General features: G+C 45.0%; 2 protein-coding genes across 7 annotated transcripts in view; one reads left to right on the forward strand and one right to left on the reverse strand.

Annotated features, from left to right (window-relative positions):
* GGT7 (gamma-glutamyltransferase 7) overlaps positions 1 to 16,328 on the forward strand; it is a 50,712-nt gene that overhangs the window by 25,565 nt on the left and 8,819 nt on the right. For 4 of the 5 annotated variants that reach the window (XM_068108416.2, XM_068108417.2, XM_078773094.1 and 1 more), the window contains exons 11-16: positions 3,425 to 3,513; positions 8,129 to 8,281; positions 8,472 to 8,562; positions 8,682 to 8,819; positions 11,126 to 11,225; positions 11,347 to 13,432. In XM_068108416.2, the coding sequence (XP_067964517.2) occupies positions 3,425 to 3,513; positions 8,129 to 8,281; positions 8,472 to 8,562; positions 8,682 to 8,819; positions 11,126 to 11,225; positions 11,347 to 11,492 (717 nt within the window). In that variant the 3' untranslated portion in view covers positions 11,493 to 13,432. Of the gene's footprint in view, positions 1 to 3,424; positions 3,514 to 8,128; positions 8,282 to 8,471; positions 8,563 to 8,681; positions 8,820 to 11,125; positions 11,226 to 11,346; positions 13,433 to 16,328 lie in introns of those variants that run through there. The other variant, XM_078773095.1, reaches the window with a different exon arrangement.
* DNMBP (dynamin binding protein) overlaps positions 12,301 to 16,328 on the reverse strand; it is a 64,894-nt gene continuing 60,866 nt past the window's right edge. The window contains exons 14-17 of one of the 2 annotated variants that reach the window (XR_013622643.1): positions 15,902 to 16,072; positions 15,427 to 15,607; positions 14,770 to 15,141; positions 12,301 to 13,013 (exon numbers count right to left, since the gene is read on the reverse strand). Coding sequence is in view for 1 of the 2 variants with exons in the window: in XM_068108413.2 (XP_067964514.2) it covers positions 12,828 to 13,013; positions 14,770 to 15,149; positions 15,427 to 15,607; positions 15,902 to 16,072 (918 nt within the window). In the remaining variant the exon portion in view is untranslated. Of the gene's footprint in view, positions 13,014 to 14,769; positions 15,150 to 15,426; positions 15,608 to 15,901; positions 16,073 to 16,328 lie in introns of both variants that reach the window. The other variant, XM_068108413.2, reaches the window with a different exon arrangement.

Consider the following 16,328-nt stretch of genomic DNA (forward strand, 5'->3'; position numbering starts at 1 on the left):
TACGAGAAGAAAAATGCAGCTTTTGACTTATCAATCAGCTGAAGAATCATGAAATTGCCATTTATAGGTTTAATATTACAGATCTATTCCTCACACCACCCAAAGGGTTGAAGACTTAGAGTATCAGCTCTTTATTTACCTCCACCAACGAAGGTAGCATGATATGTACCGAAAACGGTATGGAGCGTGATATTTCTAAAGGTTTGTGGATGACTTGTGACAACTTGGTGGATGAGTTGGTTTGGTGACGAGAACAAGTCGATTAGATTTTGGCTCAGATCTGGATCCAGATCCGGTCTATCAGTGGGATACAAAACGTAAACTGTTCAGGCTGATGGAGGTATGCTTTATACTGATTGCTGTTCTAGTTTCCCTCGCCAGAGGAGAGGGTATTTATTGCATTTGAGTCCGTTTGTTTCTTGGCAAATTTTTTTTTTTTACAAGTATGTTGATCACTCTGGTGTGTGTGCGTGTCTGGTCACTTGTACTTGCCTACAGGTCACAATTTTAAGCAGATCTTCACGAAACTTCACCAAATGTTTGGGTTCTTGGTCTGACAAAATCCTACATATTTTTGAGGTCAAAAGGTCAACCACTTTTTTCAAATTTCTAGAATCCTAAATTTTAATCCGATTGACTTTTAATTTGAATAGGATTTTCATATCAGCTAACTTAATTCAACCACCAACTATTTTGGAGATAAACATAGGCCAAAAAGTCAACATTTTCTAATTTCTAAAATCCAAAATTTTCATCTGATTGACTTGAAATTTGAATGGGATTTTTATCCCATTCAAATTTCAAGTCAATCAGATGAAAAATTTGGATTTTAGAAATTAGAAAATGTTGACTTTTTGGCATTCCAGTGGATTGGGAACTGAGTACCCTCGTCCCTCTATACAAGGGGAAAGGTGACCCTCTGGAGTGTGGCTCGTACCGAGCGATAAAGTTATTGGAGCATGGAATGAAGGTATTGGAAAGGGTGTTGGAGAGGAGGATAAATAAGTAAGAAGGTGAAGATCGACGAAATGCAGTTTGGATTTATGCCAGGAAGAGGAACGACAGACGCGCTCTTTATTGTGAGGCAGTTGCAGGAGAAGTACATGGAGAAAAGGAAGAAGTTGTTTCTTGGGTTTGTTGATCTGGAGAAAGCATTCGATAGGGTTCCACGCGAAGTATTGACATGGGCATTGAGGAAGTTAGAAGTGGAGGAATGGTTGATCAGAGTTGTGATGGCAATGTACAAAAGAGCGCGCACAGCTGTAAGGACAAAGGACGGGAACAGTGGTGAGTTTGAGGTGAAGGTGGGAGTGCATCAGGGGTCGGTACTAAGTCCACTACTATTTGTAGCTGTGATGGAGGTGCTGGCTCAGAACGTAAAGGAGGGTTTACCGTGGGAGTTGTTGTATGCAGATGATCTGGTGTTGATTGCGGAAAGTATGGATGGACTGAAGGAAAAGATGAACAAGTGGAAGGAATGCATGGAGACAAAAGGTCTGAAGGTGAATATCGGAAAGACGAAGGTGATGGCAAGTGGTAAAGCATGTGGTGAGGTGGAAAGAACTGGGAAGTGGCCATGTGCTGTGTGCAGGAAGGGTGTCGGAGTGAACTCCATACAATGTGCGCTGAGTGGGTTCATCAAAAATGTAGTGGTCTGAGAGGGTCATTAACCAGTGTGGCAGCTACATTCAAATGTAAGGTGTGCACAGAAGGAGCTGCAGATGGAGGAAATGTTGAGTTGGATCTTGGAGACGGCGTGAAGCTGGAAGGTGTGAAAACATTTTGCTACCTCGGAGACATGCTGAATGGAGAAGGTGGATCAGACTCGGCAACGGTTGCTCGAGTGAGATGTGCATGGAAGAAGTTTCGGGAACTGAGTGGCGTGCTGATGAGGGGAGTGTCGTTAAAGCTGAAGGGAAAGGTGTATGCTGCATGTGTGAGAAGTGTTGTGATTTATGGGAGCGAGACGTGGGTCATGAATGTAGAGCAGCAATGAAGGCTGGAAAAGGTGGAAATGCGAATGGTTCGGTGGATGTGCGGAGTATCGTTGAGAGAGAGGAAGACAAATGATGAATTGCGAAAGATGATGGGAATAGAGCCTGTGATTGATGCTGTGAAGAGGAACAGGTTGAGATGGTTTGGTCATGTGTTGAAGGATGAAAGTGACTGGTTGAGAAGAGTGATGGAAATGAATGTAGAAGGAAGTAGAGGACGGGGAAGACCAAGAAAGACTTGTCTAAAGATGGTGGAAGAAGAAATGCGGGCAAGGGGGTTAACAAGGAGAGATGCAGAAAATAGGGCAAAATGGAGAAGATTGTCATGGGGACCGCAAGGCTAACCCCTGCTCTTGCAAGGAAAATGGCCTTAAAATGCATGTTGTTGTTGTTGTTGTTGTTGTTGTTGTTGTTGTTGTTGTTGTTGTTGTTGTTGTTGTTGTAGTAGTAGTAGTATAGGCCAAAAGGTCAACCACTTTTTAGAAGTTTCTAAAATCCTCAATTTTCATTCGATTGACTTCAAATTTGAATAGGATTTACATGTCAGCGAACTGAATTCATCCACCAACTATTTTGCAGATCAACATTGGCTAAAAGGTCGACATAGGCCAAATTTCTAAAATTGTCAATTTTCATTCGAATAACTTACAATTTGAAGACTATATGCATATCAGTGAACTGAATTCAACCTCCAACTATTTTTGAGGTCAACATAAGCCAAAATGTCAACATAGGCCAGATTTCAAAAATTGACAATTTTCATCCGATCAACTTAATTTCAAGAATATTTGCATATCAGGTAATCTCTGCAATTAAATATGATAATGTTTATAGAATAAATATGATTTTCAGAATAAATATGATTTTCTCTGCAACCATTGGTCTGCTTGAAAGGAAATTTTCACAATATGTGCACCTCCTGGAGAATTTTTTAATGATAATTATGACGTCATAGGTCACGTGGTATGAACGCCTTCTTGGAAAAACCGAAAAACTTTGCACCTATATATCTCCGAAAGCGCTCCATAGAAAAAATTGAGACATGGCTCATTGTAAAGAACTCTTCATGGGGAATAATATATGTTAATGATATAGGTCCCTCCATGATGACGTCATAATTCGACAAGTCCAAAACTTCGTCAGATCAAGATGTCATCTAGGGATAAATTTGTGGAGGAAAAAAAGAAAAAGACGTTGTAGGTCATGTGGTTCGGCCGCCATATTTGTTTTTAACACAAAAGCCTTATAAAACACAAACATCCTGGCGAGGGTCTGTAATCTGATTGCTCTTTCTTGTTTATATTGGTATAATTCCATCACATTAAGCAAATGATCATAAATGGAAATTTTTCAATTCAGCTCATTGATATGTCAAAAGCTGCATTTTTCGACTCGTGAGATTGTTTGCCAACTTGTCTCTCTACCTGCAGGCATTGAAGTTTGCACTTGCTCAAGGGAGTAACCTTGGTGACCCCACAGATACCCCATTGGTGGATGAACTTGTGCAGAACATGACCAGGTAGGGGACCAACTGCATTTTACACTCTGCCGTACATAGTGTGTTATTTGCCTTTTGTACTTCACCCATGGAAAGGTGGCTCAAGATGCATTCATCTCTCAGCTGTCTCGGCTTGGTTCAATTCCTGACGATAAACAGTCAAACTGGGTGTCCTTGTCGGCTAGCAGTAGTCGGTGGACGTTAAATATCCAATGGTGTAGTTTGTGTAGAAGAGGCGAACTATCCGCTGCACCCTGAACAAATTACAAATTCTTGCCCTAACCAGCAGAGGGCATTGCATCTGCAGCACAGCCACACCCTCAGCCAACGGCACGGCCACACCCTCCTCAAATCTAACTGCTGGGAAGGCAAAGGCAATCCACCCAGTGTAATACTTGCCATAGGACTGCTTTGGCAGCACTGAACCTGCCTTCGGTGTAGAGCACCAGGAAGACATGAAAACCCAACAGGCATTATATTGTCACAACACACATTTTGGAACGGACACACGTGCAGCTCGTCTTGTGCAAAATGTTCACATCGAGTCGACGTGTGTTTTCTCATGAGCAGCTTTCCTTTGTATAACTACAAATTTCTGCTTGGGAATGAATTTGAAATGTTTTTGTAATTCTGTTGTAAATTCGAATTTCTGAACGCAATTAATTTTTATTTTCGGAGCTTGTGTAACTAATATGAGGAGAATGGCATGCACACGTACAGCTTGCTCTACATCATGCCTCTTATGATTTGTCACTGTGGGTTAGGGTGGTACTGCTGTCACTGTGTCATTGTACTGGTTCCGCTTCCGGTCCGGTATGAAGAGGACGCAGGCGTCACATGCTCGCCGCTTCTTCGACCGGGCCACTGTCAGGTGCTTGCTTTTTTGGTGGTCGTGCGGATTTTTTGGCCATTGAGTCTGCCCTCTGCATAGCCCCGGCTCTGCTCCCTGCTTCGCCTGCCCGGCTCCTTCGCCTGCTCGCTGTTTCCTCGGGTGCGCTCTCGTGGGTTGTGACCATCGCAGCGGTTTGGTGGCGGTTTCCCGCCGTGATCTAGATTTGTAGCGGCGGCGGCCGATTGCCGCTGCATTTGCCGCTTCGCCGTGATCAACCTTGGCCTCGTGATCGTCTCTTTGCTCCTGCCTGCCCTCTGCTTGGTCCCGACTCTGCTCCTGGCTTCATCTACCTGGCTCCTTCGTTTCCTCGGGCCCGCTCTCGTGGGTTGGGACCATTGTTTCACCTCCTCAACCTTGGCCTCGTCTCGTCTCTCCGCTCCTGCCTGGCATGGCTCTGCGGTACTCCGCCGCAAGGCTCCTTCTGCTCAATACCCGCTCCACCCCATCATGCATCTCTGCCATCAAATCAAATGGACTCCTCCGACGACCCAGGTACATTCACCGTGGCTCCGGTCGTAAGTTTGTTTATTTGCAATCAGGTCACTCCATCCCCGTCCTCTGGTCGGCTCAGCGCACTCACTCTTCGTCCCAGCGCACCTGGTCACAGCAACGCACACGATCGCACCTCCTGCCTACGAACCCTGGCTAAATCACCTGAATTCATCCCTGCTGTTCAAAACAACATCAAGCTCACCCTGTTCAACACCCGGTCCCTCAACAACAAATGCCTCATCCTGGGCAACAAACTGGACTTTCTCTGTCTCACCGAAACCTGGCAACAACCTCTGGACTACTACACGCTCAACCTCACCACACCCAATGGATATTCCTACGTCAATAAACCACGCTCGGGGGGCCGAGGTGGTGGAATTGCCGTTATCCACCGTCAAGACATCAGGACCAGCCTCATCCCCATCACCTCATCCTCATCATTTGAACACCTGGCTTTTAAACTCTCTGGTCGCACGCAGTCATGGCTGTCGTCTACCGCCCTCCCAAGCCACACCCATCATTCCTGTCTGACTTCTCCTACTTTCTGACCCAGCCTCCCCCCCTCAATCCTCCTCCTTGGTGATTTCAACATCCACATGGACTCCACTGACTCCACAATAACCACTGACTTCACTGATTTACTCACCTGCTTTAACCTCACTCATCATGTCGACTTTCCTACCCATATCCGTGGTCACATTTTGGACCTTGTCTGCTCCATTGGATTAAATTTGCACCATCTCTCTGGCTCCGACCTCACCCTCTCTGACCACTTAGCTATCACTATGACCATCAACATCCCCACCCCAACACCAAGACATTATCGCACTATCACCTTCCGTAAGCTAAACGCTCTTTCACCTACCTCATTCTCATCCACCCTCTCTGAAAAAATGTCCACTTCTCCCTTCATTGACCTCCACACCCCTTCCGACCTCACTGACTACTACAACCACACTCTCTCCTCCTGCCTTGACCAGCTTGCGCCTGTAAAAACCAAAACAGTTTCTTTCACCCATTCTGCTCCCTGGTTTACCCCTGAACTCCGCCTGATGAAAACTCGTGCTCGCCAACTTGAAAGACTCCGCAATAAAACGGGTCTCACAGTTCACTCCCAGGCCGACAAGTACAAGGACCACCTACAACACTACAAAGATGCCCTCTCCCGCGCCCGCTCCGCCTACTACTCTCAAATTATCCACTCTGGCTCCGGAAACCCAAAAGCACTCTTCTCGACAATAAACAAACTCCTCCGCCCCCTGAACACCACCACCCAGTCATTCACAGTAGACAACTGCATCTCCTTCCTCTCTTTCTTCCAACGCAAAATTGACAACATCTACAACAGCTTGACCACCGCCGCACCCGCTTCCCCCTCCAACCACCTGCCCCCCCTTGTCCTGCCATCCCCTGTCTCGGTTCTCCCCAATCTCCCCTACTGACCTCTCTGAACTCCTCATAGGAATGAAAACTGCCACCTGCACTCTTGACCCCATCCCCTCCAGCTTTGTCAAGGCCTCCCTCCCTGCTCTCTCTCCACTTATCATTGCAACAATAAACTCCTCCCTGTCTACAGGCATCGTCCCACCTTCCCTCAAAATTGCTGCTGTTACCCCCATTCTAAAAAAAACCTGGTCTAAACCCTGACACCCTAAACAACTTCAGACCCATCTCCAACCTACCCTTTCTGTCAAGTTTTGGAACGTGCTGTAGCCACTCAACTCAAACATCACCTCTCTGCCAATAACCTGTATGAAACATTCCAATCCGGATTCCGCTCCAACCATAGGACTGAAACTGCTCTCCTCAAAATCACCAACAACCTTCTCCTCTCCTCTGACGCTGACAACCTCAACATTCTCGTCCTCCTCGACCTCCTCGCTGCCTTTGACACCATCGATCACACCATCCTCCTCACCCGACTTGAATGCACCTTTAACGTTACCGGCACTGCCCTCTCTTGGATTAAATCATACCTCTCTGACAGACGCCAGTTCATCTCCATCAATAACTGCAAATCCCCCACTGCTCCCCTCCCCCAAGGTTCAGTTCTTGGCCCCCTCCTCTTCATCCTTTACCTGTCCCCCCTCGGTCACTTAATCCGCCGTCATGGTCTCCAATTCCACTGCTTCGCCGATGACATCCAGCTTTTCATCTCCACCAAGTCCGTCTCCACCGACACCCACTCTATCCTGACGAACCATCACTGAAATAAAATCCTGGCTTCAAATCAACTTCCTCAAGCTTAACTGTGATAAATCTGAAATAATCATCATTGGCCCAAAAACGCTCACAAAATCCACCCATAACTTTGCCCTCAACATCGACGGTATCCCAGTATCCACCTCCCCTCTCATCCGGAATATTGGCGTCATCTTTGACCAAACCCTCTCCTTCGACAAATACACTAAACAGATCACAAAGTCAGCCTTCTTTCACCTGAAAAACATTGCCCGTCTCCGCTCATCCCTCTCCTCCACGGCTGCAGAAACCCTCATCCACGCCTTCATCACCTCCCGTCTGGACTACTGCAATAGCCTCCTCTATGGTTCACCCTAAAAAATCACCAATAAACTCCAATACATTCAGAACTCCGCTGCCCGTCTACTCACCCATTCCCGGACCCGTGACCACATCACCCCCGTCCTTTACAAGCTTCACTGGCTCCCCATCCCCCAGAGAATCCAGTACAAAATCCTCCTCTTGACATACAAAGCCCTCCATAACCTGGCCCCATCCTACCTGGCTGACCTCCTCTCCAGACACACTCCCACCCGCAACCTCCGCTCTGCTGGTACCAACCTCCTGACCCCCTCCATCCGGACCAAATTCAGATCCTGGGGGGACAGGGCCTTCTCCATCGCTGCTCCCACCCTCTGGAACTCGCTACCTCACACCATCAGAGACTCCTCCTCACTCACCACATTCAAAACATCACTCAAGACCCACCTGTTCAACACTGCATTCAACATTCAACCCACAGCATCTAACCCCTGACTATCTCCTCTCCTTCTCCCTCCTTTTGCTTTAAATATTTCCCTATTGATTCTTGTCTTTTTGCAATTGTTGTTTTCATGTATTGTTATGCATTATGTTTTCCACTCTGTCAAATCGCCTTTGGGCTTCTTGAAAAGCGCTATACAAAATAAATGAATTATTGTTATTATTATTATTATTATTATTATTATTATCCATGTGGTGGTGCTGGTTAAGGGTTTGGTGCTTACCCCCTCTGGCTGCGTGTCCCAACAGCAAAGCTCGAGCAGCTCGGCTTCAAGCAGAAATTGATGAAAGCCAGACATTTGACGAAGACCATTACGGACTGTTCCAGCCAATATATTCGGGCAAGGAGGCGAGCCAGGTGGTGGTGATGGGACCAGATAATTTTATGGTGACGATGTCGAGGTAAATTTGAGGACCTGTCGTGTTTTATCACAGAGTCTGATAAGGAATCCTGAACTGGAATGGCGTATAGTTCAGGGCATTTTTGTTTTCCTGATTAAATTCCAATAGTTTGAAACTGAATTTTCATGTCCGATGGAAGTTTTGATGGTTGTCATCCAGTCCGTTTACTCATTCAATGTCTTATCTGCAGCTCCCTGAACACTGCCTTTGGAAGCTGCATAATGACCCAGTCTGGGATCCTGCTTAACAGTGAGATGCTCAACTTCAACACAACGTCACAGGTGATCCAAAACTGCCCATCCGAACCTCGCAGCCATGACTATGTTCCGACTAACTTTGCCATAGATTGGGATACGGCCGAAAGCAACAGTGTGACGATGTCCACCTGTCTGTTTCCCAGGCAAATAAGGCACGTGTCGGACACCGTCCCCTCTCGTGGCTGGCGCCGGTGCTTGTCCAGCCTGCAAAGGGTTACTGTGGCACGTACCTAGCATTAGGTAGCTCCAAGGGACCACATGTGGTCTCCAGCTTGAGTCAGGTGAGCTGAATGCCGACCGACCTTAATAGATTTCAAACATGAAAGGTTTCCGGTTTGACTGTCAAGCTTCGGGGTTTAAGAGTGCGTTTGAATTAGGGTTGCTTGGACACCTGCACTGTCAGCTGCAACTGAGTTCTCATGGCAGTTAACATGCTCATCGGCCTTCATTTCATTACCTCTACCACCAAAGGTGGATGGAGGTTATGTTTTCACCCCTGACTGTTTGTGAACAAAATATCTCAAAGTTGTGGACGGATTCGGACGAAATTTGGCAGAGATGCATTGTATGTGACGAGGAGGAAATGGTTAGATTTTGGTGAAGATCCGGATTCGGCTAGTGGAATTCTTTAAACGATTCTTTATCATCGAGTGATGATGGCCAACCAGGTGGAGGTTTGCTCTCTACTGAGTGCCGTTCTAGTTTAATCTCTTAATTGTACAGCCCAACATGATAATGTTGGACCTAATCATTGCAGGAAACGTGCACTTGTCAGATTAACAGACTAACCTCACTATTGCTTCCATCCTGGTCATGCAATGTTGAGAATGTTTCGAACCCCAGACCAGTATATTTGAATCTTTTTGGGCATTGTGTTCCATTCACCATCTGGCTTGAGTTATGACCGATGGAACCATCAGTTGCCTCGCTCGAGGGGCTGCCCAAACTTGTTGCCTGTGCGACTACAACCTGTTGACTACATGCAGACATTGCAGAGATTGGCGCAGTATGACAGTACAAAGTATGCAGCTCACGACGTCCATTTATACAGTGCATTCAGAAAGTATTCAGACCCCTTCACTTTTTTCACATTTTATGTTGCAGCCTCATGCTGAAATCGTTTAAATTCATTTTTTTTCCCCTCATCAATTGACACTCAATACCCCATAATGACAAAGAGAATGTGACAAAGTAATGTAATGTAATTAATGTAATGTAATTACAAAGTAACGACAAAGTGAAATATTTCAGATATTTCATAATCTATTTCAGATTTTCTTCTGATTAAAACAGGATTAAAAATGTGTCTTCACTGAGAGGCTTCCGTCTGGCCACTCTGCCATAAAGCCCAGATCGGTCAAGTGTTGCAGTGATGGTTGTCCTTCTGGAAGTTTCTCCCATCTCCACACAGGATCTCTGGATCTCAGCCAGAGTGACCATCGGGTTCTTGGTCACCTCTATTACCAAGGCCCTTCTCCCCCGATTGCTCAGTTTGGCCGGGCGGCCAGCTCTAGGAAGAGTCCTGGTTGTTCCAAACTTCTTCCATTTAAGAATTATGGAGGCCACTGTGCTCTTGGGAACCTTCAATGCAGCAGAGATTTTTTTTGTAGGCTTCCCCAGATCTGTGCCTCGACACAATCCTGTCTCTGAGCTCTGCAGGCAGTTCCTTCGACCTCTTGGCTTGGTTTTTGCTCTGATATGCATTGTCAGCTATGAGACCTTACATAGACAGGTGTGTGCCTTTCCAAATCATGTCCAATCAATTGAATTTACCACAGGTGGACTCAAATCAAGGTGTAGAAACATCAAAGATGATCAAGAGAAATGGGAGGCACCTGAGCTAAATTTCAAGTGTCATAGCAAAGGGTCTGAATACTTATGTAAATGTGATATTTCAGTTTTTTCTTTTCAATAAATTTGCAAAACTTTCTAAAATCCTGTTTTCTCTTTGTCATTATGGGGTATTGAGTGTAGATTGATGAGGGAAAAATTGAATTTAAACGACTTCAGCATAAGGCTGCAACATCACAAAATGTGAAAAAAGTGAAGGGGTCTGAATACTTTCTGAATGCACTGCAGATAGACCTGATATTGTACTGCATCACGTCCACACTCCCACCCGATAGGCATATGCAATTCGGTGAAGGGACTTGGACCAGGACCAAGTGCAATTCGGTGAATCCATGGGACTTGGTTATTTATGAGTTCTTCCTCCTGTAGCATTATACACTTGGCTTACCAAAGCAGTCGGTGTACTGTTCATGGACCCAGTACTGTACCTTGCCACCGTTTGGCACAAACTTGGCTTTTTATTTTAAACGCGATGCATTTTGTTCCCACAATCCTGCTCGTGTTGCGTGATGACACTGGGCTGCTTCCGTTTTGTGACCATTTTCTAATTGGTGGATGAATAATTAGACTTGTTTGGCTTCGTTTTCCTTCCACGTGCCTGAAATGCAGCTTTTAATTTACAATTCGATTTGGTATTGTAGTTGTACATCAAATTGTACAATACAACCTGCTGCCAAATATCCACTTCCCAACCTCACAAACTTGCATGAATGTTCCCCTTATGCCCTCTGCTCAGGTGTTGTTGGAGTTGCTGTCCATGAATGACAATTTATCCAAGAGTGTGAATGCCCGCCGACTATATTCTCAGTCAGTGCCCCCTACGGTGTACTTGGAAGGTACGGATGTTAAATTGATACGGCTCTCATTCAATGTTATTGCCTTGACCTTATAAAGTTGAGAAACTAATAACAATGGACAAAATTGTGATGAGCTTGTCTGAGCATTATCTCACCGCAGACAAGTTGGTGCAAGCGTCGATGAAAGCGTTCCTGGTGAGCCTCGGGCACGAGGTGGAGTGGTCCACCGAACCCATCGGACGTGTGTACAGTGCATTGTGGCTCAATGACGACATAACGAGCTTCAAGGACACGCGTGCTCTGTAGCTTAACGACGGTGTATCGGGGTTCAAGGACTCGTGTCTCGATTAGTCCTGGGAGTAGAGCACACGGATATGCACTGTGTTTGCGCTTCAGAGCCCAACATCCAAAGAGTTATTGCGCTTGTCAATTATGAATGATGTTCAGGTAAGTTAATTTCAGGTTTGCGCAATACATGTTGCCATATTGGCATGAGCGAGGCAGATGCGGTAGCACGTTTTCAGAGTATCTACAACTGGGGTGTGCCCTATACAGAAGTTGGACATTTTGTCATGTTGCACCAGATTTTATCAGATACAGAAGTTGGACATTGTCACAATTGCCATGTTGCACCGCTTTTATCAGTCGCGTATTTTACATCGTCTATCACTGGATATTTGAGCTGATTCCTGCACCCCTACCCACATGCCCCAAATCTTTCCCTTTATTTGCTGATTGTTTTGCCAAAAATTAGGCATTTTCTATTTGTCACATGGGATACTTTTATGCACAGGCCTTTGCACACTTCAGCTGTATGTATACAGTTTTGGGAAGCTGGTTGATGTTTAATATTAATAATCGATTTTTATGTTGTGCATGTACATTTCTCTTGGAGGGGATGAGGGAAGGTGAGAAAAATAATTTTAAAAAGGTGATTGTGTTGGACAGATGTCCAAATCAAAATGAAATTGTGACTGAGCCTTTTCATGTTCATACAGCAAGCACCAACATTAGTGCATCACACACACACAAATTAAATAAATATACCATCAAATCTGTCCATTTGGAAAGGGAGAAACGATCCATGTCAGGATTTGTGCCATTCAAATCAAAATGGCTGACCCTCAGTGAAATTTATTTTCACTTTCATTTATCCTTGCAGAACGAAGAGTAAATGTAACCGTTCCCTCGTTTCAACATTGTGACAGCATGGATCAAAAGCAGCAGTTTGTGCTCATCTTAGTGATGTGGCAAAATATAAACATGGATTTGCTGGATGGGTCAAACATTCGTGGATTTCCTTTTCTCCAGTGTTTTGTATTCTTTTAAATTATATAGATCATTTTAAAATAGAAAACTCTCCAACAAAACCGATGACACAAGAAGCAAATGCATCCAAAGCTTCGTACAAAATAAACATTTGATTATGTTACAGCATCTGGCTTTCAACTTTATCAGGCATACCAAAGGATATGTTTGAGGATTCAAAGGGAATCTTCAGCATCCTGGCCATTTTATTTCAAAAAAAAAAAAAAAACCCCTGGAGTTATTCTCAATCAGCAAATAAATAACCTGAGTGTGCGCAGGTACAAACTGAGGAATTGTTCGACGCAAACAATCGCATGGGGCACGTCAAATCTTTTACGTGTACTCCATCCTGGCTAAACAAGCAGCAGGGACGAGGCCCCGGCCGCCCTCGCACTCCGCTAGCCACCAGTCATGGCCCCCATAACCGTCATGAAACTGTAGGATGGTCACGTGTTGCCACGGGTGCAGGCCCAGTTCCTGAGAGCCTTGTGCTTCAAACTCCTGCACTGCATAGTACACCTGTGCAAAGGTGCAAAAATGAGAGAGGGAGAAGGAAATTGAAATGCATGATAGATGGAGTGGGGAACAGGAAACAAAGTCCCTTTTCCATACCTAAAACATCGATCATTCACCATTCCCTATCCCCTCCTCCACATCACTTCCCACTCTCATGTTGTCAATTTAACTCAAGCAATATGGTGGAACAGTCAGAATTGGTATTGCAAGGCCTGGTCGGCCAGTGGCAGGCTAAATGCAAGCCGAATGTGGAAGTTGTCATAGTTTCTCATCATCCAAGACAATCAAATCAAATGGTCACCCATGATCATAATGATTATACTATCTGTGATGGCATAAGCATAATAACTTATAAAACAAAACAGAGCACAATGCTGCATGCTCAAAATGATGAACATAATAAATAGAATAATTTTCTTTTCCTCCTTGAATTTATTTTTTTTTGTGATACAAGAAAAGAAGGGGTATTCCCAGGTTTGGGGGGACTAAAGAGACAAAAAAGGTCGATGGAATGACAGACAAGACCGTGCAGGCATAGAAAGCCATTCATGAACAGCAAAATAACGAGAAAATATAATTTGACACGTGTCTGAATATGCCCCCACACGTTAGACATCAGTGCACTGTTACTTTGGGCTGACAGGATGATCTGGAGGTCGAACCTAAGTTTGAATCCCGACCAGGCTATAAACTGCCATCCTGGTGCTTCACAAGCAGGGTGATTAATCAGTGTGCGCCATCCCTCGGATGGATGTTAAATGGGCGTCCTATCTGCCAGATGTTAAAGATCCCATGGCGTCCTTTGCAAAGAGTAGGCGAGCTATCGCCGACTCCCTGGACAAATTCAAAATTTCTGCCATAACTAGCAGAGCATTGCATCAGCGGTACAGCCACGCCCTCAGGCAATGATGCTACCCCACAGCCGTGTGCTGCATACTAACAAACTGCTACGTTGATTACTCCTGCCAGGGAGAAATGCATTCGAGTGTGTGTGTTCGTGTGTTTGCGAACAAGATATCTGGAAAAGTTCCGAACGGATTTGGATGAAAGTTGGTGGGATGATTGCACTTGGGATAAGGAAGAATTGATTCGTTTTTGGTGAAGCTCAGGATATTATTCCGGATCCAAGAATTTTTTTTTTTCTGTTTTACTGCATTAAAGCTTTTATTCTTAAATGTTTTTCTCCTCTAATTCCGAGATATATCAAAATAAATTCTGACAGTTAGGGCTTACTTTCTTTTTCATTTATTGTTTTAGAGAGAGGGGATGTTAAACAAAACGTATTATTCCAACTTGGCCCACGGCGGAAGTATGCGCTCTACTGAGTGGCGTAAGGGCACATGACCTTTGACTTTTGACCTGTTAAACGCAAAATCTTTATTACAGTCTATACTTTTGCCAAGTTTGGTTGAAATATCCGGAGCAATTCACAAGTTATTGCAGAAACAACAATATTTTCAACTAAAATCACATGACCATCTACCTTTTGAACCTAAAAGGTAATCTGTTCATCTTTGGATTACAGTCCATAATTGTGCCAAGATTAGTTGAAATCCCTTCAGTGGTTCAAGTTATCATGGTAACAAAAATACCGATAATGCACAGACATGGACAGCCAACCCAAAACCATAATCCTTCAGTCCTTCAGCTGTGGAAGCCAAAAAGAAAAAGAATGGAAAACTTAAACCAAACAGCTTTGATTGAATACCATTGCATCAGTAGCACTACCCCTTTAATTAAAGGAAGTTGGCCATATTACCTTGTCTCCTTTATTCCGAGAATTGCCATAGAGTTCATGCTTGCTCTGCTTCCTGCATGAAGATCTTCTTCCTCCAGCAGCAGCACCAGAATTCTGTCCCCTGGCCCCCGGTTCAACTTCACTTTGTTTCCAGCCAGACCCGGGCAGAGTTTGCCTGGTGCGTTGCATCGGGGATATGCAACTACCCCCATCCAAGCTGACCGAGGGTCGCAGAGTCTGACGGGCTCTGGGCGAGGTACCGAGGGGGGAAACTGGAGGAGAGCCTCCGAGGGGCGGCGTTTGTTGGTCGGTGACAGGTGAGGTCAGAGAGCTATCGCGGTTTCGATCTGTACGAGGGACGTATGGTCGCAGAAAGGACGAGTAGACGAATCCCTGCGAAGCTGCAACATACGCAGCACTACTTTTACCAGTATGTTTATAAAGCAACCACCAGTCCTGTAGTGGCGCTATGCAGGAAAAGTTACTAAAACACACACAATGGGACATCAAATGTTCTCACTGCTTAAATAGGTCTCAAACTTTAGAAGCCAGTTTATAGCAGGGAAAAAATAAATGATAAAATTATTTTGATTTTTCCAATACACCACAGAAATTTACTTTGCAGTTCGATGACAGTTCAATTTCCCAGATTTTAAAACACAATGCATAGACACGTACTTCCGTTGTCCACGAACCAGCGATTGTTACTACCCATGGGGTCTTGCTGCTTGATTACACCGACCAGTTCTCCCTCGGCTAGGCTCAGGTCCATTGCCTGAGCGGCACACACCGGCCTATCCACCTGGAACATCAGCTGAGGTGGGAAGCGGTTGAGCAGCGTGGCTCGCCGTACATCACCCTGCCGACAGGAAAAAGGTAAAAGGTCATTTTTCATTCCTCAATTAGTTTCTCCAAATAAATCCCAATATTGAGCTGTTTTAAAGGATCGATTTGAAAAAGCCTAAAAGCAAATACATTGGTATGCCTGACATGGCCCAGATTATGCGAGGTGTCCTTGTCTTTTTTTCTGCAGTTAAAAGTCCTGCCTCTTGGAAAAGCCAAACTTGACAAGATGCATGATCTGTTACAAAGGATCCACTTGCTAAGGTGGTGTAATATGCTCAATCAGCAGTGGTTAATTATAAGTACGCACCGGCTCACCACTACCAGAGAGCAGGGATTTGGTGGTCGTGTCCAATCGTCTGTCGGTCACTGACCCTTTCCGCCCTTCACTCGACAAACGATGCATGTCACCAACGAAGCTGAAACGGTGGAGCGAAGCCGATGGAATGCCACCCTTGGTCCTCACAGGCAAATCCAAAGACTGCAAGAGAAAGACCGGTTATGAACTTCGTTGGCTCCGTTTGAAAGCCAATGACCCTTCATTCGCCAAATGTTGGACATGGTTTGGAAAAGGATGAAAGAGATCTTGGGCACCATTTATTATAAATTAACTCAAAGCGGTGGGTGGGGTGGGTATAGGCAGAGTGTAATTACCACATCTCAATCAAACACAAAAATTGGTTTTAAACAGTACACTACATCTTGTAGCATGCCTACTACCATTGAGATGTCCAGCT

Source organism: Myxine glutinosa, chromosome 2, assembly GCF_964187855.1.
Source record: "Myxine glutinosa chromosome 2, kmMyxGlut1.1, whole genome shotgun sequence".
NCBI lineage: Eukaryota > Metazoa > Chordata > Myxini > Myxiniformes > Myxinidae > Myxine > Myxine glutinosa.